Source organism: Acomys minous (assembly GCF_964271855.1).
Source record: "Acomys minous genome assembly, chromosome: 3".
In the NCBI taxonomy this organism is placed as follows: Eukaryota; Metazoa; Chordata; class Mammalia; order Rodentia; family Muridae; genus Acomys; species Acomys minous.
Window position 1 is genome coordinate 70,220,899 of NC_140485.1, and position 24,975 is coordinate 70,245,873.

Sequence of the window (24,975 nt, forward strand, 5' to 3'; positions counted from 1 at the left end):
TAAGAGGCGGAACTCCCAAACTGGCGTAAACATTCTCCAATCGTAAGCTAGAGGTAGCCGCGCCCACTCTGAAATTGGCAAGCACACTGACCAATCACCATCTGCGTCTCGCTCTGCGAAGCCCTAGGGATTTCCGGTCACTGGGGCGACCTGCCGGAAGCTCTGGGCGCCTGTATAAGTTTCCGCGTGTCTCGCGCAGACAGTGGGAGGTCAGGATGTCAGCGCCAGAGGCCCCCGGGGATGATCACGGCGACGCCGACCGCGGCGACCTTTCCGGGGACCTCCGTAGTGTGCTGGTCACCAGCGTGCTCAACCTCGAGCCGCTAGATGAAGATCTCTTCAGGTAGCTGGCCGCACCCCTGAACCAGGCTCGCACCCCTGTTTCACTACAGAGTCACGATTACCGCCGCTCCCCGTCGCCCCCGCTTGGGGTTAAGAGTTCTGTGCAGGGTGCAAATTCTGAAGCGTGTCCCTGACAACCGTCCTTGGTCTTCACGCGATCTGGGGGTTTAAAAAGGGAGGGGGTGACTGGTTTGCGCTACAAGGCAGCTTAGTCTGGTAGAATCAACTTCCGTGGGCAGTGGTTTGCCTGAGGGTACTCAGCTGATCGGATTTTAAAACCAATACGCAACTCTAACAAGCTCACTGCCCTGTTGTTTTTCACCCCATCCCTGCACCATTAACGGGGCTGGTAAGTCATTATTTATCTTGGGGTATGTTTTCTTCCAGGGCATCACTGAAGTTGGTGATTGGCAGCATGGGATTTTTTTTCTTTTCAGCATGGGATTTTTGTTGGTTTGTTTAGGAGACAGGGTGTCACTATATAGTCATGGCTGCCCTGGAATTCACTACAAAGACCAGGATGGCCTGGATCCCAAGAGGAACCCACCCACGTTTGCCTCCTCAGTGCTGGAAAGAGTGCAGCACCAGCCTGGAACTCTGTGTAGACCAGGCTGGCTTTGAACTCACAGATAATCAGCAAGCCTCTGCCTCCCAAGTGCTGAGATGAAGGTGTGCACCACCATGCCCGGTTTAGTGACAGTTTCAACCTCTACATCTCTCTGATTTTTATCGGACTTTATCTTTACTTTGATCTCTCTTCCACGTAGGTAATTATAGTCTTGGCCAGCAGTGATTTTCTTTCTTTTTAATTAATTAATTAATTAATTTTTGTAGACCAGGCTGGCCTCGAATTCACATGGATCAGCCTGCCTCTGCCTCCCGAGTGCTGTGATTAAAGGCGTGTTCCACCACACTCGGCAACAGGAGTGATTTACAAAGTGTAGTGTAATGAAATATGTAACCCCAGGACTCAGGGTCAGGCTCCAGCCCTGGGTAAGCCCTTTCGCCCTTTCACCTGGAACACCAGGCCAGGTTGTTCATTTGAATTGAATTGCACAACTTCAGACCATTGGACAGTTAAACTTCTCTCTCCCCGCCCCCCCCCTCTCCCTCTCCCCCCCCCCTCTCTCTCCCTCCCTCTCCCCTCCCCCTCTCCCCCTCTCTCTTTCAGGGAGTTAGTTGGGATGTCTCAGGGAGGGGACCCTGTTGGCTCCGAAGCCAGTTCTTGGAAGGCATGCCTTGTCACAGTTACGGAGTGCCAGTGGCAATCTTTCATGTATACAATCTGCTCCAGATCTGTTTTTGGATTCCTCATGTCCTTTCGGGGCCTCTACCTTTCCCTGGTTTGTGGAGGGGAAGAAACTGTGGACTTGAAACTGCCAGGATTGATAATGGTCGAGTTGTGTGGACTTACTTCCTATACTCCTGCTGTAAACCAAGGGAGTTGGCTCATGACGTGTGGCTGGAGTCCACGGAAAGTTTGGGCAGATATAAAAACCTGAAGTTTTATGAAGCGATGTAAGAGATTTCAGAACAGAGACCTTGGCTTTCCCTGGGTTCTGAAAATGGACCTATGTGGCTGGTCTTTGCTCCTTTGTGGGTTCTTCTTTTTCCCACCTTTATCCCTCCCCACCTGCCCATTTCACCCCCTCACTAGATAAGGGAAAGGGAGGGAGGGGGAGGGGGGAGGAAGAGGAGGAGGGAGGGGCAGAGGGAGGGAGAGAGAGCCCTGAATCTAATTTCTTTCCTTTTGTTTCTTCTTTGAGCATGACTACTAGCAAACTATAACCAACAACCCTAAATGACCAATAGCCACTGACCCAGCCACTTATGGCTCTAGCATTTATAGACCCTGTGAAAAGTTCCCAGAATTCTAAGCCTCACACAAACTCAGAAACTATCTGCAGCTGGCAAGACCACACCCCTGTTAGAGCACAAGGCAGCTGGAAGCAAATCAGTCAGCTGCCTTGGGCAGTCCAAAGCAGCCACACATCGCCACACCTGGGATTAAAACGAAAACAGGTTTCTAATCTCTCAATCTCTCTCTCAATCTCTCTCTCTCTCTCTCCCTCTCCCTCTCCCTCTCCCTCTCCCTCTCTCCCTCTCCCCTCTTCTCTCTTTTCTTCTCCTCCTCCTCCTCCTTCCTCTCCCCCCCCCTCTGTTTAAGAAATCAGAATTCCAGAATTGTCACTACAGACCCAAATAACCTTAGATCCTTTACTTGAGGCTTATGGAACTCAGAGCACCCCTCAAGTCTTTTCCACTTTCCTCTCCCCACAGAGGAAGGCATTACTGGGTACCCACTTCCCAGCGGCTCTTTGGGGGTCAGATTGTGGGCCAAGCCCTGGTGGCCGCTGCCAAGTCTGTGAGTGAAGACGTCCACGTGCACTCCCTGCACTGCTACTTTGTTCGGGCAGGTAAACCTGGTCCCCTGGCTCCCTGCTTGCTGGCTCCACCTTGGTGGCCCAGCAGTCACTTCTCCCTTCCTGGCTTTGAAGGGGAAGAGATGGGAGAATCAGAGAAGAGGATCCCTCTGAAAGGAACCTGGGGGGCTGAGCATGTAGCTTAGTGGTAGCGCCCTTGGCTAGCACATGGGAAGGTCTGTGTTGCATCTCAAGTACCAAAAATAAAAAATAAAAAACAGGGAGTGGGCCCATCTTGTTGGCTCAGGTCTGTAATCTCAACACTTAAATGGCTGAGACAGGATCTGAAACTGACCTAGATCCTTGTCACACCCACTGGGACTGAGTGCTTGTTCTGTGTTTCTCACTGCCGTGGACTGATGCTCAGCAGCTCTCGGTGGGCCTATCTTTGTAGCTTTTTGTTGTATTTTATTTTGAGATAGAGTCTCACTGTGTAGCCCTGGCTAGCCCCAGTCTTCATTACTCCAGGCTTGGCTTCTGTTCTTTATTCATTTTTTTCTTTGGTTTGGGTTGTTTTTCCTGAGACAGGGTTTGTGTAGCCTTGGCTGTCCTGGACTTGTTTTGTAGACCAGGCTGGCCTCGAACTCACAGCAATCCACCTTCCTCTGCCTCTGGAGTGTTGGGATTAAAGGTGTGCACTAGCATGCCTGGCTTGTTTTGTTTTGTTGAGGCAGAGTCTTACTGTGTATGTCTGGCTGACCTGGAACTCACAAAGATCTGCTTACCTCTGCCTCCCAAGAGCTGAAATTAAAGGTTGCCACCATAACCAACACTCACTCATTAAAAAAAAAAAAGTACTTATTTTTTTAAAAGTGTATGGGCATATGTATATGCCTACATGAGTTTCTGTGCACCACGCTGCTTTCCTGTTGTCTGACGAGGCCAGAAGAGGGCATCGCGTCCCCTGGAATTTGGAGTTACAAGGGACTGTGAGCCACCACATAGGTGGTAGGAACCCAGCATGGGTCCTCTGCAAGAACAAAAAGTGCTCTTAATGGATAAGCCATCTCGCCATTGCCTTACTCACTTTTGTTGTCGTTTTGAGACAGGGTCTTACTGTGTAGCCTGGCTGGCTGGCCTGAAACTCACCATTTACACCAGGCTGGCCGTCAACTCACAAAGATCTCCTGCCCCTGGCTTCCGAGTGTTTGACAGTGAGGGCCTGCACCACCACACCTGGCTCTCTTCTTTGTTCTTTATATTGTTCAAATGTCAAGACTGCTAAATCTTCAGAGTGCTGTTAACTGCTATTGGACTAGAGGGTAGGCAGTTTGGAGATTGAGTTTCAGCTGCATAATACTTGCCAAGGTACTCTTAAATGAGTTACCTTCTTTTGCTAAGATTCATCTCATCTGTGAAACAGAAGAGAAGTGGGACCAGAGATATTTCCATAGGATCTTTTAGCCTCTTAAAGCTCTGTGTTCGGGTGCAGGGAGTTCTCATTGCAAACTCATGGTCTGGGCTGGTGATGTAGCTGCTTGCATAGTGGAGGCCTCAGATTTGCTGTGTAGCCATGCATGACCCTAAAGTTGTAACCCTCCTGCCTGCTTTCCTCGGGCACACACCGCCACACCTTGTTTATTTGGTGTTAGGTAGAACCTACGGTTTCCTTCATTTAAGGCAAGCCCTATGCCAACCGAGCTGCATCCCAGCCCAACTCTGGCCTTTTTAAACTGGGATTCTTCCAGCCCAGTGAGATACCTGAGTGGGTTTTCTTTGTTTTTAAGCTAGGTTACCAAGTCTGGCTTGGAATTCTGAGCTTTCTGCCTCAAGTTCCTGCATGGTGGGTGTTGGCATTATAGATTGGGGCCTACATACATCAATTGGCTTTAGTGGGGGTTTTTTGTTTTGTTTTTCAAGACAAACAAACAAGGCTGTGTAGCCTTGAGTGTCCTGGACTTGCCTTGTAGACCAAGTTGGCCTTGAATTCACAGCGATCCCCCTGCCTCTGCCTCCCGAGTGCTGGGATTAGAGGCGTGCACCACCATCTCCTGGCTGTTTTTTTGTTGTTGTTCTTGTTTTGTTTTGTGGTTTTTTCAAATAAGGGAACACTTCATTTCAAAAATAGAATAAGTTGATAGGCACACACCTTTAATCCTTGCACTTGGGAGGCAGAAGCAGGCAGATCTCTGTGAGTTTGAGGCCAGCCTGATCTTCAGAGTGTGTTCCAGGAAAGCCAGGGCTGTGTAGAGAAACTCTGCTTCGAAAAACAACAGGCCGGGCAGTGGTGGCACACGCCTTTAGTCACAGCACTCGGGAGGCAGAGGCAGGTGGATCGCTGTGAGTTCGAGGACAGCCTGGTCTACAAAGTGAGCCCAGGACAGCCAAGGCTACACAGAGAGACCCTGTCTCGAAAAAAACTAAAAACAAAAACAAAAAACAACAAAAAAAAGAAAAACAAAACAACAAAACCACTACCAACAATAACAAAATGTAGGCCTGACATGGTGGTACACATCTTTAATCTTAGCACTGGGAGGCAGAGGCTGGCAGATCTCTGAGATATAGAAGCTATCCTCTACAGAGTAAATTCCAGGCTAGCCAGGGCTCTACAATGAGATCCTGACTTGAAATAAAATCAGCTGAGCAGAAAGATAGGATATAAAAGGCGGGACTTCCTGGAGAGAGGGCGGAGCCAAGATTGACAGTTGAGAGAGTAGAGGAGGAATGTTATGAGATTTAGAGTAGTTTGTTTATGTTAGTTTATGAGTAAATTTGTATTAGTTTAGATTCTGCCTGGCATGTAGTGCTTGTAGCTTTAAAGTACATTTCAGACTCTGTCAGTTACTAGCCATCTTAGGCTGAACCCAATACAATTTACTGTAACAAGAAGAGGTTGGTACTTATATGCAGAGAAAGACTAAAAACCTAGAAACAAGAAGTGGATTGGCGCCAGGTGTGGTGGCGCACACCTATAATCCCAGCACGGGGGTGGCAGAGGCAGGCGGATCTCTGTGAGTTCAGGACAGGACTTGGTCAATGATTGACAGGTCTTCTACTTTTACCTGACTTTGGACCAAATGGAGAAAGCCAAATGCGTGTCCCTAAGCAATTGCACGGACTATCCCCTTCTAGGTGGCACCCCTGCAGCTTCCAGTCAGGGCACACCTAGCACGTTCCCTGTCTTCTACTGTAGACGAGCCCACTCCCCCGACTGTTGGGGTCTCTGCCAAAAGCAAGGGACAGCACTATAGTGAGAAATCTGTCTTCAAAAAAAAGGGGGGGGGGGGATGATGGTTCTCAGCTTTAACTGTAGCATTTGAGAGACGGAGGCAAGAGGATTGCCCAGAGTTCCAGGCCAGCCTAGGTTATAGGGTGAAGCCCTGTCCGAAAACAAGTAAAACGAAACACAAAAAAAAATTAGGATGAGGAGAACAGCAGTGTCTGTCTTACTAACTGTGATGATGATAGGGCCCATGGATTTCGGCAGGGTCACTGTGCCCTTTATGTCTACTGCAGGGGACCCAAAGGTGCCAGTGTTGTACCACGTGGAGCGGACACGAACAGGAGCAAGTTTCTCAGTGCGCTCTGTGAAGGCCGTGCAGCATGGCAAGGCCATCTTCATTTGTCAGGCTTCCTTCCAGCGGATGCAGCCCAGCCCCCTGCAGCACCAGTTTTCCATGCCCACTGTACCCCCACCAGAAGAGCTGCTGGACCGCGAGGGCCTCATTGAGCAGTATTTAAGGTGAGACACCGAGGATTCCAGAAAGGGGTTGGTGGTGTTTTATTTTTAAACTTCTTTCATCTAATTTTTATGGTTCTAATGACCAAGCCTCGGGGCCTTGTGTATGCTAGATGTATTCTACCACCGAGCTGTACCCCAGACCTTAAAACATTTACTACTTTGACCTATAGTAAAAAACACATTTAGGCCAGAGACATCAGGTCTGTGAGAGTTCAAAGCTAGCCTGGTCTACATGGGGAGTCCCCAGCCAGCCTGCCCTGTGTAGAGAGATCCTGTCTTTAATAAAAAAGAAAACAGTACTCACATGCCTAGATTAGATGCATTCTGATATTTCTGTTCTCCATTTCTTTTTTTTAAAGATTTATTTATTTATTATGTATATAGTATTCTGCCTGCTTGCATGTGTGCCTGCATACCAGAAGACAGCACCAGATCTTTTTTTGTTGTCTGTTTTGTTTTGTTTTTCGAGACAGGGTTTCTCTGTGTAGCCTTGGCTGTCCTGGACTCGCTTTGTAGACCAGGCTGGCCTCGAACTCACAGTGATCCACCTGCTTCTGCTTCCTGAGTGCTGGGATTATAGGTGTGCACCACCGTGCCTGGCCAGAAGGTTGTCCTCTGACACTCATGTACATGCCTAGTGCTTGTGCATCTCTGCGCACCCATCTGTAATCAATGAAATAAATTTTGTTTTCCGAGACAGGGTTTCCCTGTGTAGACTTGGCTGTCCTGAACTCACTTTGTAGACCAGGCTGGTCTTGAACTCACAGAGATCTGCCTGCCTCTGCCTTCCGAGTGCTGGGATTATAGGCATACCATGTCTGGCCCTGAAATAACATATTTTTAAAAATTGACCCTAGAAGCTGGGCAGTGGTAGCGCACGCCTTTAATACCAGCACTTGGGAGGCAGAGGCAGGCGGATTGCTGTGAGTTCCAGGCCAGCCTGGTCTACAAAACGAGTCCAGGATAGCCAAGGCTACACAGGGAAACCCTGTCTCAAAAAACCAAAAAAAAGAAAAAAGAAAAAGAAAGAAAGAAAGAAAGAAAAGAAAAGAAAAAAAGAAAGGAAGAAAAAAGAAAAAAAATGACCCTAGATTCAATTCTCAGTACTTGAATCTGACCGTAAAGTATTTTTACAACCACTGGGTACATAAATAGCCACTGTCAGTCTCTCCAGCATTGGGCCTATGGCACAGCAGCTTTGGAGCTAATGTGTGGCAGGATGTGTCCTTCTCTGGGACCCTGCTGCAGAGTACGGCTCACTGGTCAGTATCTACACTTTAGTGTCTTCTGAATGGTTTGACTCTACCTTGGTAATACACATTTCTCATTGAGGTCACAATGAATAAAGTTGTATAAATGTTGAAATATAGGGAGGAGCTCTGGATGTAGACCCAGACAGACACGTGGGTTCTGGCCAGGCACTGCACCTCTGTTAGGGCCTACCTGCTATGGGACTTCCCCATCCACCAGCCTCTCGAGGCCCTAGATTCTTCATCTAAAATATGGGAGTGGCCACTTCTTCAGCTGTGCCAAAGGGGGGGAGGTCCTGTTGCTTGTGCTGGATACTAGGGCAGCAGCAGGGCATGTGGGGTGGGCATGGGTTCAGGAGCCTGAGTGGCTAGGATTCAAGTCTATATTCTGTTCCTAATAGCTGTGGGCGTTGGAGCAAATGCTTGCCCACTCTGAACCTGTAGCTTTGGTTATAAATGGAGCTAAGTATAACTACCTCAAAAGGCTGCTGTGGGGGTTAAATAACAGGTACACACACATCACCGTGTGAGTATTAAACCACTAACAGACAAGAGGAAAGCATAGAAGGAAAAATAACGCATTGTCGTTAAAGGAGCCTGATCTTAGGACTGTGCTGGTCAATAAGGTAGCATCTAACCCTTTAGGCTATTTTAAAATTAATGAGCTAGAACTGGGTGGTGACGGCACAAGCCTTTAGTCCCAGCACTCGGGAGGCAGAGGCAGGTGGATTGATGTGAGTTCAAGGCTAGCCTGGTCTACAAAGTGAGTCTAGGACAGCCAAGGCTACACAGAGAAACCCTGTCTCGGAAAAACAAACAAACAAGCAAATAAATAAAATTAATGGGATAGAATGAACAATCCTTTTGTGTGTGTGGTGCTAGAGGTCAAATCCCCAGGGCTTTATGCATGCTAGACAGGCTCCCTGCCGTGGAGCCACATCGCCATCCCACGTCCCTCATTGAATTTGTTCTCTAGTTACAGGAGCCACATTTCAAGTCCCCAGCCTCATGCGGCTGGTGGCTGCCACAGTGGACAGTGCAGACAAGCCGCCCACAGATGGGGTGGGAATGGCAGTGCCCACCCACTTAGAACACTGAGCGTTCCGTGGAAATGGCGTCACCTCGGCACACGAGGCTCCTCACGGCTTAGGATAGAGAATGCAGGCACAGGATGTATGGCTGTGGGTCCAGACTGCCTGGCACCAGCCGAGCAAGCCTGGGTCTCCTGTGCTCACTTCTCTTCTCAGTTGCCGTAACGACCACACTTGTCACATGAGGTTGTGGCAAGGAGTCGAGTTATGGTCGAGTGCAGTGCCTAGGCCTTAACTGTGTATGACACTTGCTGTGAAACAGGTCACATTATTATTCATGTTTCAGATGGGAAAAATAGGCTCAGAGGTGACTGACTTGCTCAAGCCTGCGTGGTTGAAGTGACAAGGAAGGGATTCAAACCCTGCATTGCTTTGTCAACTACATGAGGAAGCTTTCCAGGACAGAAGCCCCCTGTGGCAAATGGTTCTGTCCCCGTCTCTACTTTCAGGGACCCTAACCTCCACGAGAAATACCGGGTGGGTCTGAACCGAATTGCTGCCCAAGAGGTGCCTATTGAGATCAAGCTGGTGAACCCACCCATCCTGAGCCAGCTGCAGACACTGGAGCCCAGACAGATGTTCTGGGTGCGAGCCCGGGGCTATATTGGTAAGAGGACCCATGAATTGGGGAACACACCCCAGGAATCTAGGCCTTGCCTCATTTTCCCTCTGTCACTTGGGTATACCTCTCTCTTTGGCCTGTTTCCTAATCTGAGTTATGAAGAATTTGGCTCCATTTCCACCCTTACCCTTTAACATGAGCATGGTGAGGTGACTGTAACTCCATTGCTGGGCCTTCCTGGGTCCTTGCTGAGGCTCTCATCTGGGACAACAGCTAACCCTAGATGTGATTGAGGTGGGAGACTTGGGGGAATGGCTTGCATTTGACTTCCTGCCTTAGTCCCCACCTCCTTTATCCTTACACACGTCCTGCCCTGGGCCCGGTGCCCATGCACAATGACTAGTTTGCGTGTGGCAGCCCATTTCTCCCCCCACCTCCCTGCAGGACCTGAGCTGGAAAGGCCAGGAGCCCAGGGCTGATGGGATTGGGACCTGTTGCAGGGGAGGGCGACATCAAGATGCACTGCTGTGTGGCTGCTTATATCTCTGACTACGCCTTCCTTGGCACGGCATTGCTGCCCCACCAGTCCAAGTATAAAGTGAACTTCATGGTCTCGCTGGACCACTCCATGTGGTTCCACGCCCCATTCCGAGCTGACCACTGGATGCTGTATGAGTGCGAGAGCCCCTGGGCTGGTGAGTGTGGGCCCGTGGGCCAATGTCTTCGGGGTGGTAAGGAACCTGCTTTATTTTTGGATGCTACTGCACCATCCCCCTGCCCCCCTGCCTTCTTGTCTCATGTAGCCCCTGCTGGTCTTGAACTCTATATGGAATGGAGTCTGGCTTTGAATTCCTGATCGTCCTGCCTCCACACCCCAAGTGCTGGAAGCCACCATGCCTAGCTTCTGGGGGGGGGGGTTCATCTGAATTAATAGGGTTATATTAGATAGACAGGGCTGTCTAAGCCTAGTAAGCCATCAAACTGCCACTTGGGGGAGCTCTTTCTAAACAGATTGAAAGATGTGTTCAGGTCCTGGATCAGATCCAGGAAACTGCCTTTTTTTTTTTTTTAAACCATTGTCTCACATATCTTAGGTTAGACTCAAACTCACTCTAAAGGTGATCTACACTACATAAGCCTCCCACCTCCTCTGGGTGCTGGGATTACAGGTGTAAGCCACCATGTCATTTATGCAGTGCTGGGGATCAAGTCCAGGGCCCCTTGTATGCCAGGCAAGCCCTCTACTAACTGAGCTACATCCTCAGTGAACTATGGGGTTGTGGTGGTGGTATTGTTGTTTGGGTTTTCGAGACAGGGTTTCTCTGTGTAACAGAGCCTTAGCTGTCTTGGAGCTCACTATGTAGACCAGGATGGCCTGGACCTCACAGAGACCCGCCTGCCTTTGCCTTCCCCAGTGCTGGGATTGCCACCATCCGGCTGTAAACCGTGCTTCCAAGGAGCTCCCTAACTGACTCTGTGACTAGCACAGGAGGCCGAGCACTCGGGGCTCTGACAGTGTCACTTCTAGATGCTCCGTGTAGGGGACAGAGAGAAATCCAGACTTGTCATATCTAGTGTTAAGAGCCCTGGCTTCTTCTATAATGAAGTACACTTCAAAGGAAGAAAAGCTTTGCTTTATAAAACGGATGAAACGTAAGCAACCCCTCATAGTCAGGAAAGGGTTACCTAAGTACCAACAGCATGGCAGGACTCTCAGTCAGCTTTGCCCTGGGCCTCTTTTGTACTTTTAGTGTCATGGTCAGGAAGGCAGGACAGAGAATGAAGCCGGCGCTAAGTGGGCTCTGCCCGTGTAAGGAAACCTGGCTCGGGCTGGGCCACCACGGGGTAGAGCTTCTAGATGGAAAAGGAAGGGGGCCACCCCTCACAGTCTCAGGCCCTCTCTGGCAGCCCCCTCCTCCCCCTGGTGACAGTTTGGGTTAATTACCAGCTGGGAGGACTTGGCTTGGAGTTTCTAACAAGTGGCCAGCGATATGGCAGTCTGCTTGGCCAAGCCTTTGCAACCTGTTGTCAGAGCGCCTCTCTGTGTGATCCTTTTGAGGAAGTGAGCAGATGTGTGGAAAGTGCTTTTAAGCCATCAAGTGGAGCCTCTGGTGCTATAACAGGCTCACAAAGGGATACTTGGCACTGAGAACCATGAGGTTTCAACGTGCCCTCGTGTGGGGCAATTCTGCCCTGTGTCACACCCCTCTGCAGGCAAAGCAGCCTTGCATTGACTGAAGCAGGGGCCGGTCTCACCCTTCTTCTTGCCCACAGGTGGCTCTCGAGGACTAGTGCATGGGCGGCTGTGGCGTCGGGATGGGGTCCTTGCCGTGACCTGTGCCCAGGAGGGTGTGGTCCGACTGAAGCCTCGCATAGCAGAGAGTAAGCTATAGTCGAAGATAACTGGCTCGGCCTGGGGCCTAGAGGACTTTTTCTACTGCCATTCCTGAGGCAGAAGTCGCTGGCTGTTGAGAGCTGGGCTTCCTGCCTTTTCAATCCAATAAAGAGATTGCTAACACTGGAGTAGCTGGCCTTTAATAGAACTACAGCCCTCCCCCCTGTCCCTGGATTCCAGGACTCCAGTAGCAGTCCACAGCCCTTCAGCCAAGCTCTTTCACTGGTTTAGAGGCCCATGGAAAAGGAAACATTGATTTCTGACTTTGGCCACAGCCTCTGGTTGTGGTAGGCCAAAGAGACTTCCTCCTGGTGTCATCCTGGGGTAATCCCAGCCAAAGCCTGTTCACAGTCCAGCCCGGCCAAACCAAGTTCCTCTCGGGCTGCTGCAGACTCCTTCGGGAGCTACTTTAAGGGCTCCCAGAACCCCTTTCAGCCCTCGCCCCCTAGCCTGGGGCAGCTAGGTACTCATCAGTCCAGCACCTCTTTGATGAGCAGCTCCTTGAGGCTGGGGGGTGGGGTAGGGGTGAGGCCTGCCTCCTGGAGGGCCTGAAGCTGAGCCTCGGACTGCCGCTTGTCCAGACCCAGGCGCCAGGAGAGCCGGACATGCGCCTCGAGAAAGGGTGCCAGGAAAGGATGGGGTCTCTTGTCCCCCAGCAGCTGCAGAGCCTTCTCACTACAAGCTCTCGCCTCCCCAGGATCCTCCAGTTCCTGGTGGCACACAGCCAACCCAGCCAGAGTCAACAGGGGGCGGTCTAGGCCAGAAGGGGTGCCCAACTGGGTCTGCAGCTGCCAAGCGTTGGCCCATAGGGCTAGAGCCTCACGATAAAGGCCCGTACAGGTGAGGCTCTGCGCCCGCCGCAACTCGGGCAGCAGAAAGAAGTCCTGTAGGTCTGGAGCATGGCGTAACTCGGGCACTGCCTGCAAGTGGCCCAAAAACTGTTCAAAGGCCCTGCTACGGCGGGCAATGGTTTCTGCAGTAAAGTTCCGGCGCAGGCGCTTACGGGGGAAGGAGATGGCAGCCATGGGGCCCCGGAATTGCCGCTGCAGGTTTCTGTGCAGCCTCTCAAAGTCCGAGTAGCGGCGAGAAATCTGGGCTGGTTGGCGATCTGGTGGCCCTGGGCCCATCACGGCGAGGGTGTAGAGCTGTAGGGAAGGTGCAAGTCAGGGCCGATGTAAAACATCTGTGGGTCCCTCCCTCCCTTCCACACTGCGGGGGATGGGGGTGGGGGGCTCTGCCTCTGCCTCTTCCACCTCACCTCTTCCCCCTGGGATTGCCTAGGAGGGAGGAAGATGCTGGGCAGTGACCCGGAACACAAGCCCCTCTTACCTGAGGCTCCTCTGAAATGACCCAGGCCCAAGGCAGCACAGGGGGAAAGAAAGACAGAAATGCGCTTGAGTGAGCTGAAGTCCAGACCCATCTTTTGGGCCTCTGAGCCAATCTGAGAACTGTGTGCCATGCTGATACATAGCTGTCCCTACATTACTGGCCAATTTCTTTTTTTGTTTTGTTTTTGTTTTTCGAGACACGGTTTCTCTGTGTAGTCTTGGCTGTCCTGGAATCACTGTGTAGACCAGACTAGCCTCCGAACTCACGAGATTCGCCCGCCTCTGCCTCCCAGGTGCTGGGATTAAAGGCGTGTGCCGTTACCACGCGGCATGGCCAAGCTCTTTCAAACTAGACCAAAGGATAGGTCTTCTGACAGCCGCAGTAGCAAAAAGTGTGAGTTCACTGGACCAGGAAGCCCAAGTCAGCTTCCTTCCTGTGACCTCACGCAAGGCAGGAACCCAACATCTGCCTCTGCCCTAGTGAAAAGTTGCTGGGTCTGGGTCATTGTTTGCTCCGGTATGGAATTGTACGAGTGTTGGCGCCCAAGGTTTTTAGGTGGCACATACTGGGGTACACTGCGTCAGCAGCAGGACTTCCAGACTGTGTTCCATTCTTTTCTGGGGCAACCTCACTGTGTCCCAAGATGGCCTCTAATTCACCAATTGTCTGGTCCAGCCTCCTGAATGGTAAAATTAAAGGAATGTGTCACCATGCCTAGTCTCTTTAATTCTTTTTGGTGTGTGTGTGTGTGTGTGTGTGTGTGTGTGTGTGTGTGTGTGTGTGTTGTGTTTGGGCACACATATCTGAGCAGGATGCCATAGCTTACAAGTGGGGGTTAGAGAAAAACTTTCAGGATTTGGTTCTCATCTTCCATCTTGGGAATGAGCTCAGGTCATCAGGTCACGACAAGTGCTGGGCTGTTTTGCTGGCAAGACTGAGTTTTGGTTTTTGGGGATGGTCTCATGGGTCCTGGCTGACACTACAGGAATACCACAACCCAGTGTGTGCAGCCCTGGAGATGGAGATGGAGATGCTTGCCAACCATGCAAGCTATATCTCCGGTTCCCTGTAGGACAGTCCAGGGGCTTTGTAGCCCAGGCTAGCCTTGAACTCTTGGTGACCCTCTTGCCTCATCCCCAAGTGCTGGGATTACAGGCATAAGTCACCATGAATGGTTTTTTTCCTCCTAGTCTTCATTTTGAGATGGGGGCAGGTATCTCTTTGTTTTCTTGGTGGCTTTGATGTCCTAGGTAAGGTGATCTTCCTGCCTCGGCTTTCTAAGTAGCTGGCACTACAGTCATGTGCCGCCATGCCTTTATCTTTTTGTAAACATAGATCGGTACTTCTTTTTTCTTTCTTTCTTTTTTAAACGTATTTATTTTGTACACAGTGTTCTGCCTGCACATACACCCACAGGCCAGAAGAGGGCACCAGATCTCATTCTAGATGGTTGCTGGGAGTTGAACTCAGGACCTTTGGAAGAGCATCCAGTGCTCTTAACCTCTGAGCCATCTCTCCAGCCCATGCATAGATCGGTACTTCTTACACGATTCATCTTTATTTTTAGGAAAGAGGCAGAAATGTCAGTTGAGAGCACTCTTCAGGAAACAGCATTTGGCAGGATTTAATGAACCCTGGGCCTTCTAGGCATGCTGTACCACTGAGTGACACCTTCAGCCTCAAACTATGTGTTTCTGGGGCTTTGCTTGTGTTAGGTAAGCATATATAGGCAAGCTACAATCTCCAGCCCCTACAACAACCCTGCCTCCATTTTTTGAGATGGGTTCTCTTGTAGCCCTGACTGCCTCAAACATGGTATGTAGTTGGATATGAACTCCTCCTGATCCTCATCTCTTTACACATTAGAGATGTGCTTCACCATGCCTAGCTTTGTGTGTGTGTGTGTGTGTGTGTGTGTGTGTGTGTGTGCTTTCCACACACATGTTACTGTGAGATAGGATCTCATTAAATTGCCTGGGATTGCCTTAAATTCACTATGTAGCAAAGGCAAGCCTCAAACTTATGACCTCAGCCTCCCAAGAAGATGGGGTTACGGGCCTGAACCAATGGCCTGGCAGCCTCTGTACTTTTTAGCTTCTCTTTTCACAAGTAGTGCTATAAAGGTAGCTTTTTAATTTATTTTTAGAAAAAGAGGGTTCCTTTAAAGAACAATGTTATGAGAGGAGGGGTGAGGCAGGAGGATTAAATACAGGATTTACACAGGAAGTTCAATGTCACCCTGGGGCACTTAGACTCTGTCGCAAAATAAACATCAAAAAGAGGATTGAGGGGACTGGGTATAATCCCAGCACTTCGGAGGCAGAGGCAGGTGGATCTCTGTGAGTTCCAGGCCAGCCTGGTCTATAAAGTGAGTCCAGGACAGCCAAGGCTACACAAAAACCAAAAAAGAAAGAAAGAAAGAGAAAGAAAGAGAAAAAGAGGATTGAGAGGCTGGAGAGATGGCTCAGAGGTTAAGAACACTGGCTGTTTTTCCAGGGGTCCTGAGTTCAATTCCCAGCAACCACCTGGTGTGATCTGGTGCCCTCTTCTGGCCTGCAGGAGTACATGCAGGCAGAACAATGTATACATAATAAATAAATCTTAGAAGCTGGGTGTGGTGGCATACACCTTAACCCCAGCACTCAGGAGGCAGAGGCAGCCAGATCTCTGAGTTTGAGGCCAGCCTGGTTTACAGAGGACATCCAAGGCTACACAGAGAAACCATGTCTCACACACACACACACACACACACACACACACACACACACACACAAACCAAACCAAACGAAAACACTGAGTTGCCCAAGCATGCTCAAGGCCCTAGTTTCATACCACCCTGCCCTTCATAAGTTAGGCAAAAGGTGGTACAAGTTACACTTTATTTTTAGTTGTATGTGGCATGGTGTGTTATGTATGAGCTATATTTGTGCACATTTGCCACACTATCATATGGAGGTCAGATCAACTTTGGGGGAGTCAGTTCTGTCAGTTCACCATGGGCTCTGGGGATCAAACTCAGGTTGTCAGGCAAGTGTTTTTACCCAGTGAGTACTTCCCTGGGGCACTAGCAACATTTTAACCGAGAGAGAAACTGTTAGGATGTAACTGCTCCTGCTTGGTAAACACTAACCCAGACAACTACTAACCACAGACAGGAGAAACCAGAGTGAGGATTAGCCGGGACTGATGAGAATTGATGCCAAACTGCTGATGGCTTAAACCGGCACCTGCCAGTGTTCCATGTTAAAGGGCTACCCAGCACGCCCAGACCCTTTTCTCAAATGTAGTCAAAGGAACTGCTAATAAATAGTACTGTTATCCCAGTTAGGTTTACCTGGTCTTTCTTCTTTTGAAGGGTCACAGTGCATTAAAAACCAAACAATGGGGGCTGGAGAGATGGCTCAGTGGTTAAGAACACTCATTACTCTTTCCCGAAATCCTGAGTTCAATTCCTGGCACCCACATGGCAGCTCACAACTGTCTGTAACTCCAGTTCCAGAGGATGCCACACCCTCTCACAGACACACATGCAGTCAAAACACCAATGCAACTAAAAACTAAAAACAAAACAAAAACATTTTACACCCCTCAATTCTGTATTGTTCAAACATACTGACTAGATAATGTTTCCTTTTTCTCCCAGGCTGGCTTTGAACTCCTGACCAAAGTACTCCTGCCTCCACCTCCCCGGGACTGGGCATATAAGCCCACCTGCCAGGCCTCACTCTTTTCTTTTTGGTTTTTGTTTTGAGACAGGGTTTCTCTGTGTAGCCTTCGCTGTCTTGGACTCTCTTTGTAGACCAGGCTGGCCTTGAACCCACAGTGATCCTCCTGTCTCTGCCTCCTTAGTACTGGGACCACCATGCTCAGCTTCTTTTCTTGTTTTCTACAGTTATTAACCGCCCCTAAGAGCCGGGCGGTGGCGGCGCAAGCCTTTAATCCCAGCACTTGGGAGGCAGAGGCAGGTGGATCACTTTGAGTTCGAGGCCAGCCTGGTCTACAAAGCGAGTCCAGAACAGCCAAGGCTAACACAGAGAGACCTTGTCTCGAAAAACCAAAAACAAAACAAACAAACAAACAAACAAAAAACCCCCCCAAAAAAAACGCCCCTAAGAAAAGCTATTTCCCACAGGACACACTGTAGGAGAGCCACTCTGCAGAGGGCCTTTTATGTTTATAGGTTGAGTTTTAAAGTCTTAACATGAATTTCATATGTGTATACAGTGCACTCTGATCATATTTACTCCTCACCCCTCCCTTCTACTTTTAATTTTGATATTTTTGCCAAAGACCATTTTATATCCATTTATTTTACCTGACACGTGTAATGACCCACCAGGATAGATAACAGTGGCTATAGTTGTTGGGGCTCAGCTGTAGTTCAGTGGCAGAGCACTTCCTAACGTGCGTGAGGCCATGGGTACCATCCGAGGCACCAAAGCATGGTGTGACTGCTCTTTTGTTAACTGCCCTGAGTGCTTACCCTGTACCTCATGCTGGACCAAGTACTTCTCCATTGAGGCGTCACTTAACCTTCATCTACAGCACCGCAAGGAAGGTGTCTGTCAGCTGTGGGAGCAGGCCCCAAGAGCGGGTGGAGGGCACAAAGACTGGCCGGGACCCCTGATTCTAAAACCCTCACTCTTGACCCCCCCCCCCAGGAGAAGAAATACGGAGACATGGGGTGCCCCCTGTACAGAGGAAGTGTCTTCATTTTCTAGACACAGGAGTGGACAGAGGATGGCCCCCGCCGTTCTTTAAAGCCCTTGCACCCACCTGGGTCTCCAGTGTCACTCCCATTCTTTTCTGAGGAAGCTGCTCTCTGCTGACTTCCCCACCCTAAAGCTCTGGAGCACTTGCCACTTAAGATCGGACCATCAGGGGCTAGGGGCGCATAGCTCAGTGGTACAGCATCTACGTAGCATGCGTAAGATTAGATCCTTAACAAGATATAAAAGCATCATCTATCAGTCCCTGCACAGAGTGGAAGAGTCACACCATGGGTGTGGCCTGTATTGCCAAGGTAACAGAGAGGGGTGGAGAGCCCCAAATATGGGACAGGGCTCCCGGCCCCTGTGTTGCTGAGTCAGTTAGAGGAGGGTTGTGAAGATGAGGGACAGACGAGCTGGGAGTTGCCACTGCCAGGACTGGCTGGCTTGGAGGGAGCAGAGCCTGTCACGTCTCTCTCTCGCTCTCCCAGTCTCTGCTTCTCAGCAAGGAAACACGGGGTCTGAATCCAGCTCCATACTGCTCTTTACTCAACTCCTTAGCCCTGACGGCACTGGAGGCAGGAATGCTGCAGCACGGATTCATCGGGAGGCTGCAGCAGGGTCTGGATGCCTGACTTTGCCAATTTAAAGCTGATCAAGAATACAGGCTGAGCCGGGCGTGGTGGCACACGCCTTTAATCCCAGCACTCGGGAGGCAGAGGCAGGTGGATCACTGTGAGTTCGAAGCCAGCCTGGTCTACAAAGTGAGACCAGGACAGCCAAGGCTACACAGAGAAACTCTGTCTCGAAAAACCAAAAAAAAAAAAAAAAAAAAAACCCAAAAAAAAACAGGCTGAATGATATCCCTTATCCAAAGTGCCTAGGACCAGAAATAGCTCAGGTTTTGGAATATTCACATATATACAATGAGATTTCTTAGAAATGGGACCCAAGTCTAAATACAAGATCATTACAGTAAAAAAAAAAAAAGCTGGGCGTGGTAGCGCACACCTTTAATCCCAGTGCTCCAGAAGTCCGAGGCCAGCCTGGTCTACAAAGAGAGTTCAGACCAACCAAGACTACACAGAGAAACCCTGTCCTTGAAAAACAAACAAACAAATAAATAAACAAACAACAACAAACCATCATTTGCAATAGGGTCTCATGTCTTCCAGGAGACTGGCCTTGAGCTTCTGTAGCTGGGTCTGATCTTGACCTCCTGATCCTCCTCCTCTTCCAAGTGCTGGGACCACAGGTGTGTGCCACTACACCTCATTCATGCAGTGCTGGGCAAGCACTGCCAACCAAACATTACATCTTGGCTCCTGAAACTCGTATTTTATATGTACTTTATATTCACAGCCTAAAGGTAGTTTGGGTTTTTTGTTCTTTTATGTAACCCAAAATGGTCTTGCTATGTATCTGGACTAGCCTTAAACTCTTTTTTTTTTTTTTTTTAAGAGGCAGGCTTATTTGTTTTTAAGATTTATTTACTTGGAGGCAGAGGCAGGCGGATCGCGGTGAGTTCGAGGCCAGCCTGGTCTACAAAGCGAGTCCAGGACAGCCAAGGCTACACAGAGAAACCCTGTCTCAAAAAACCAAAAAAAAAAAAAAAAAGATTTATTTACTTACTATGTATACAGTATACAGTATTCTGACTACATGTATGCCTGTATGCTTGCACACCAGAAGAGGGCACCAGTTCTTATTACAGATGGTTATGAGCCACTATGTGGTTGCTGGGAATTGAACTCAGGACCTTTGGAAGAGCAGGCAGTGCTCTCTCCAGCCCACCAAACTCTTGATACTTTTGCCTCTACTTCCCAACTGCACTACCACACTCAGCTCTAATTTCAGGGGTTTGGGATAAAGCCCAGAGTTCCTGAGCATGATAGGCAAGTGCTGTATCAATGAGAATATTCCCATTTGGTGTTTAGCTTTTTTTTTTTTTTTTTTTAGCCCAGGTTAGCCTTGAACTTGTGGCAGTCTCATTACCTCAGCTTTTCAAGTCCTTATGCGATATTTTTGTTGTTGTTGCTGCTGTTTGTTTTTTGAGACAGGGTTTCTCTGTGTGTAGCCTTCCTGTCCTGGGCTCACTTTGTAAACCAGGCTGGCCTTGAACTCACAGAGATCCACCTGCCTCTGTCTCCCGAGTGCTGGAATTACAGGCGTGAGCCACCACCACCCAGCTCCTTATGCAATATTTTTTAATGGGTCTACATTTTGAGCCCACATCACATGAAGTTAGGCATGGAATTTTCCACTTGTGGCATCATGTTGACACTCAAATGCCGAGGATTCTCAAGCATTTCAGATTAGGGAATTTGAAACTATATCACTACCATTTTAACATTTCACAATGGCAGACAGTGCTTCAGACAATTGTGCCTGGTCTTATTTTACCTCCTGTTATAATCTTATGCAGTTTCCTACTGCTCAAATGAGGAAACTGGGGGCCACAAAGGTTATAGAACCCACCCAAGGTGAAGCCACTGGTGGAATATATGGGATGTGATTCAAAGTTGACTCGCATCCAAAGTGCATTTCCTTAATCCTGGGTCTCCATACTCTGTGGTGCTGCAGTTGACAAAAAATCCACAGGGTACACAGGACAGCACACACACATCAGTTCTCTTAACCTCAAAGAGTGGTAGTGCATGCCTTTAAAACCAGCACTTGGGAGGCAGAGGCAGAGACAGGTGGATCACCTTGAATTTAAGGCCAATCCTGGTCTACAAAGTGAGTCCAGGACAACCAAGGCTACACAGAGGGACCCTGTCTAGAAAAACAAAACAAAACAAAACTAGGACGGGGGCAGCTCCTTAAGGCCACTTTTTCAGTTTCAGAGAAAGAAGTCATTTGCCTGAGGACTTGTTCAATCTACATCCCTCCTCTTATCTGGGCTCAGTTCCCCCAGGTGTAAAATAAGGACAGCCATTTCTAACTGCATAGCTACAATCCCCAGAGAGCTGTGGTATTCCCTACTTTCTCTCAGCAACACTTCTAGACCCCGCTCAAGGGTTCCTGGAACCTCACTCACCACGTACTTGGAGGGCGGGTCCTTGACAACATTGGCGCTGGTCACCTCAAAAAGCAGCCGCTGTGGAACCAGGGTGTTCCGAGACTTCTTCCAGAAATCCTGTAGCTGCCGGGCCAGGGGTTGACTGCCCCGTTGTCCATCAGGTGGGGGACTTCGTTCTGCACAAGCACATGACCAGTCTTATTAAGGGGCTGGCGAGCGCCACAGTTAACGTAAACAAAATGCCATGACCTCATTCACTAGAGCGAGATGGGCTTTATCCCAGCGCTTGGCTTACAGCAGACGATGCTAAAATCTCCACCCAAAGCAGCTAGCGTAGCATACATTGGTTTCCCTGATCTGTGCATTTAAGATACACACACACACACAAAAAAACCCCAGATGGGGTGATTCCCATGGTGTTGTGACACAAGGTCACACTGCCAAAAGGTGCCTGAAAGAGCTTTAAAGTGTCAAGAGTTTAGGGAATAACTCAAGAGTCCCCGGGATGCTCTCGGAACGCGTCCAGCGGGGAGGCCTAACCGAGCCCTGGGATTCCTGTCTCTGTCCTCCCGCACTCGCCTGCGTCTTCTCCCGAAGTCCCGTCTCCGGAGGCTAGCGAGTCGGGGCCCGCCTCGTCGTCGTCCTCTTCGTCGTCGTCCGGGTCATCCTCTGCACTAGTGAAGCTGAGGGTGCCGCTGAGGCGGGAGGACAGGCCCTCGGCGTCGTCGTCCTCCAGCTCGGAGCTCTCAGGGAACTGCTCGGCCTCTGGGCCCGCCGCCGCCTCCCCGGGGCCATCGCTGGCCAGGGCGTGTCGCAGCCGGTGCAGGAGCCGCGAGGCCATGGCACCCAGCGGGGAGCGCGCCACGCTGGGTCCAGGGCCGGCGGAGGTGGGGACCCCCGCCGGGAGAGGGGGGCCCGGGGGCGTGTCAGGGGGCGTGGCACAGGAGGCCACGCCCGGCGGCGGTGGCCGATAGGGACGTGCTGGAGGACCGCCTGTACCCAGTTCCTCCTGCAGGCCGGGACGCGCCTCCACCCACTGAGTCCCAAGTGCGTTTGGGGAGGGCTCCGGGGATTCGGTGCAGCGGCCTGCGGCGGCTTTAAGAGGCTCTCGGCCCAGGCCGCTGCCCCGAGTTGCCCGCTCCGGGAGCTGCTGTACTCCTAGGCTCCTGTCTTCTGGAAGGGCGCAAAGTGCAGCCGGGAGACCCAGGCCTCCCCAAAAAAACTGTCCCTGATCCGGCTGGCCGCTCCCCCTCCTGCACTCGCCCCAGCCCGCCCCAGCCCTCCCGGACTCCCGGGGCAGCCCCAAGCTTTCCTCCTACTTTCTGTACAGTGCTGTGTAACTTTACAGTGTAATTTTGCAGTATTTGGGAGCTCGGCTCTTCCTTGAGAGCCGCTTGAAATCTGGCCTCGCCCATCCTAGGTTTTCTCATATAAAACAAGAATATTAATACTCATATTACATTTTCAGCTCTTGTAAGAACCTCAGTCCAGTGTGTGGTGTGAGCGTCCTAGGGCTTTCCAGTTTCGTTTGAGCGTCACCTATGGGAAGTAGTCAGAAAAACAGACCCAGGGAGGCTGTTACTTGTCCAAGGTAGCAGAGTTTGCCAAAGATTTCTAGTGTGGAGTCCCTGAACCGACGTATTTTTCCACGAGCGCAGGGTCGGTCAGCTAATCGCTGTAGCTCTTAGAGAATTGCAGTTTACCTTTTACGGCAGGGTAGCAGTGGTCAAGAAAACGATGGTCGATCCCTGTCGCAAGCCTAGATGTCAGGCCTAGCAAGGCAGATTCATCAGCCAGTCAGACAATAAAACAAGGTATCTCAAAGGTCAGGCAGGCATGGCTGCACTGTGCGCATGCCTGTAACACTAGCACTCGCGAGGAAGAAGGTAGAAAGATCTCTCTCTGAGTTCAAGGAGGAGGCAGAGGTAGAAGGATCTCTGTGAGTTTAAGGCTAGCCTGGTCTCCGAGGTGAGTTCCAGGGCAACCAGAGTTATATGAAGAGATCCTGTCTCGAGATAAGGTATCTCAGACAGTCTCTTACCCACTTTCAGGGCACAAAAAAGGCATGGGGGAGATACTTCTGAATGGAAAGGCCTTTCTGACCTTTATTTCCGTTTTTTAGGACTCATGGTGTCCTGTTGTAAGCATTCCATAAACGGTCCCATGTTGATCACAAAGGAGACAATTAATTATAAGGCCTGTGTGGTGGTGAGCACCTTTAATCTCAGCACTGAGGAGGCAGAGGCAGGCAGATCTTTGTAAGTTCGAGGCCAACCTGGTCTACAAAGCAAATCCAGGACAGCCAAGGCTACACAGAGAAACCCAGTCTCGAAAACCCGAAGGGTGTGGGGACTGGGGGGGAAGGAGGCAGTTACTGGGCAGTAGTAGTTTATTTTTAATATGAAGAAACAGAGGATGGGCCTCAAGAGATGGCTTAGTGGTTGAAAGTGTGTGTGTGTGTGTGTGTGTGTGTGTGTGTGTGTGTATTTTTTTAAAAATCAAGATGAAGCTTTTTTAAAATTTATTGTGTATACCGTGCTCTGCCTGCATGTACACCTGTGGGCCAGAAGAGGGCAACAGATCACATTACAGATGACTGTGAACAGTCAGTGCTCTTAACCTCTGAGCCATCTCTCCAGCTCGAAAGTGCATACTGTTTTTGTGGAGGACCAGAACTCGATTTCCAGCACCCACAGCTGGCAGCTTATATCTGCCAATAACTCTAGGGGATCCAATGCCCTCTTCTGGCTTCCAACGGTACCTGCACACATGTGCACAAAACCCAAATACACACACACACACACACACACACACACACACACACACACACACAATTAAAAAAAAAATCTTAGAAAAAAGCCAGGCATGGTGGTGCACACTTTTAATCTCAGCACTTGGGAGCCAGCCAGGTGGATCCCTGTGAGTTCAAGGCCAGCCTGGTCAGCATAGCAAGCTCTGGACCAACCAGGGTGACGTAATGAATCCTGAGAGAAGTGGGGTGGTTCTCCCACCTGGTGGGGAGTAGGGGAGCTGTGACTTAAGCTTGTCAGTGATTTCAAGCTCTAACTGCTCTGCATTTGCTTACAGGCAGATGTGGAACAAAAAAACACATTTCACACATGGCTTATTATTAACTTGCCATGTAAGTCTGGGTGCATAGCTGAGGGTCAGCCAGGCATGCTCATGCATGCCTGTAATCCCAGCAGGCTGAGGCAGGAGGATCATGAGTTTCAAGGCTTAACTCAAAACAACAACTAAACAAACAGGAAGAGAGGAGGAAAAAAGTAAAGAAGGAAGAAAGAAAGGAAGAGCGATGTTTATGAAATCACAGATAGAAATCTGGTCTGTTTGAACAGGCAGGATGGCCCAGCATGCCTGCCGCTGTGGCACTTGGGAGGCTGAGGCAGGAGGATTGCAAGTTAGAGGGCAACCTGAGCTATGTAGTGAGGCCCTGTTTCAAGAAACAAAAGCAAAAAACCATAAAAACATCTTCCCATCCCCCTTCCCAAATAAGTGGGCCAGCGAGATGGCTCAGTGGGTAAAGGCGCCCTCTAGGAAGCCTGGCAACCCAGTTTCAATTCCGGGGATCCAAATGGTGGAGGAAGAAAGAGAACCAACTTCTGCAAGTTGTCCTCTGACCACACACACACACACACACACACACACACACACACACACACACTCAGGACACTCTTTTTTTTTTTTTTTTTTTTGAGACATTGTCTATCTTTGTAGCTTTAACTATCCTGGAACTCGCTCTGTAGACCAGGCTGGCCTAAAACTCAGAGAAATCCTCCTGCCTCTGCCTCCCAAGTGCTGAGATTAAAAGCATGGGCCACCTGTGCCTTGTAAAAAAGACTCTGCTGTTTAAGGTTGTAGTCCTTCCTGTCTGTATGAGCTCAGCATTAGGACTTCCCCTCCCCAGCAGTGCCTCTGGCTCGCTGTCTGACTCCATCCGAAGAGTGTCTTTAGACAGAGATGCCCCTAACCACATTTGATATATATACGGCCCTTGACACAGCTCCCTGCTAGCTCTCCCCTCCCTGCGCCTATAGGATAATTAGGTACTGTGCTCCCCTTCATATGATAGGAGTGTGCTGCCAAATGCAACACAAGCATCCTTTTTGTTGTTGGTTTTTCTTTTTTTCTTTTCTTTTTTCTTTTTTT

The 24,975-nt window shown here is 49.8% G+C and overlaps 2 protein-coding genes across 4 annotated transcripts; one reads left to right on the plus strand and one right to left on the minus strand.

Moving 5' to 3' along the window:
* The first annotated feature begins 130 nt into the window (after positions 1-130).
* Positions 131-11,876, plus strand: ACOT8 (acyl-CoA thioesterase 8). Of its 2 annotated transcripts, XM_084777948.1 has the most exons (6): positions 131-343; positions 2,623-2,759; positions 6,225-6,450; positions 9,241-9,398; positions 9,854-10,048; positions 11,628-11,876. In XM_084777948.1, the coding sequence occupies exons 1-6, from the start codon at positions 216-218 to the stop codon at positions 11,744-11,746; spliced, it is 963 nt and encodes a 320-aa protein (XP_084634074.1). In that variant the 5' UTR covers positions 131-215; the 3' UTR covers positions 11,747-11,876. The 2 variants fall into 2 exon arrangements, with proteins under 2 accessions (XP_084634074.1, XP_084634075.1); XM_084777949.1 differs by lacking the exon at positions 2,623-2,759 and having other exon boundaries at positions 175-343.
* SNX21 (sorting nexin family member 21) lies at positions 11,870-22,062 on the minus strand. 2 transcript variants are annotated; one of them, XM_084777950.1, is made up of 3 exons: positions 21,388-22,062; positions 20,827-20,984; positions 11,870-12,893 (listed from the first exon to the last, which is right to left on the minus strand). In XM_084777950.1, exons 1-3 carry the CDS (start codon positions 21,647-21,649, stop codon positions 12,219-12,221), a joined length of 1,095 nt encoding a protein of 364 aa, XP_084634076.1. In that variant the 5' UTR covers positions 21,650-22,062; the 3' UTR covers positions 11,870-12,218. The 2 variants fall into 2 exon arrangements, with proteins under 2 accessions (XP_084634076.1, XP_084634077.1); XM_084777951.1 differs by lacking the exon at positions 21,388-22,062 and having other exon boundaries at positions 20,834-20,974.
* Between the last annotated feature and the right edge of the window lie 2,913 nt (positions 22,063-24,975).

Bases quoted from the DNA above. Each gene is read 5' to 3' on its own strand.
- SNX21 (XM_084777950.1), bottom strand. From the start codon at position 21,649: ATGGCCTCGCGGCTCCTGCACCGGCTGCGACACGCCCTGGCCAGCGAT. The intron at 20,985-21,387 runs GCGAGTGCGGGA...GTGCTTGTGCAG, and splicing joins GACTTCGGGAGAAGACGCAG to AACGAAGTCCCCCACCTGAT. The intron at 12,894-20,826 runs GTGAGTGAGGTT...CCTTCCCTACAG, and splicing joins ACCCGCCCTCCAAGTACGTG to CTCTACACCCTCGCCGTGAT.
- ACOT8 (XM_084777948.1), top strand. From the start codon at position 216: ATGTCAGCGCCAGAGGCCCCCGGGGATGATCACGGCGACGCCGACCGC. The intron at 6,451-9,240 runs GTGAGACACCGA...CTCTACTTTCAG, and splicing joins CTCATTGAGCAGTATTTAAG to GGACCCTAACCTCCACGAGA. The intron at 10,049-11,627 runs GTGAGTGTGGGC...TCTTGCCCACAG, and splicing joins GTGCGAGAGCCCCTGGGCTG to GTGGCTCTCGAGGACTAGTG.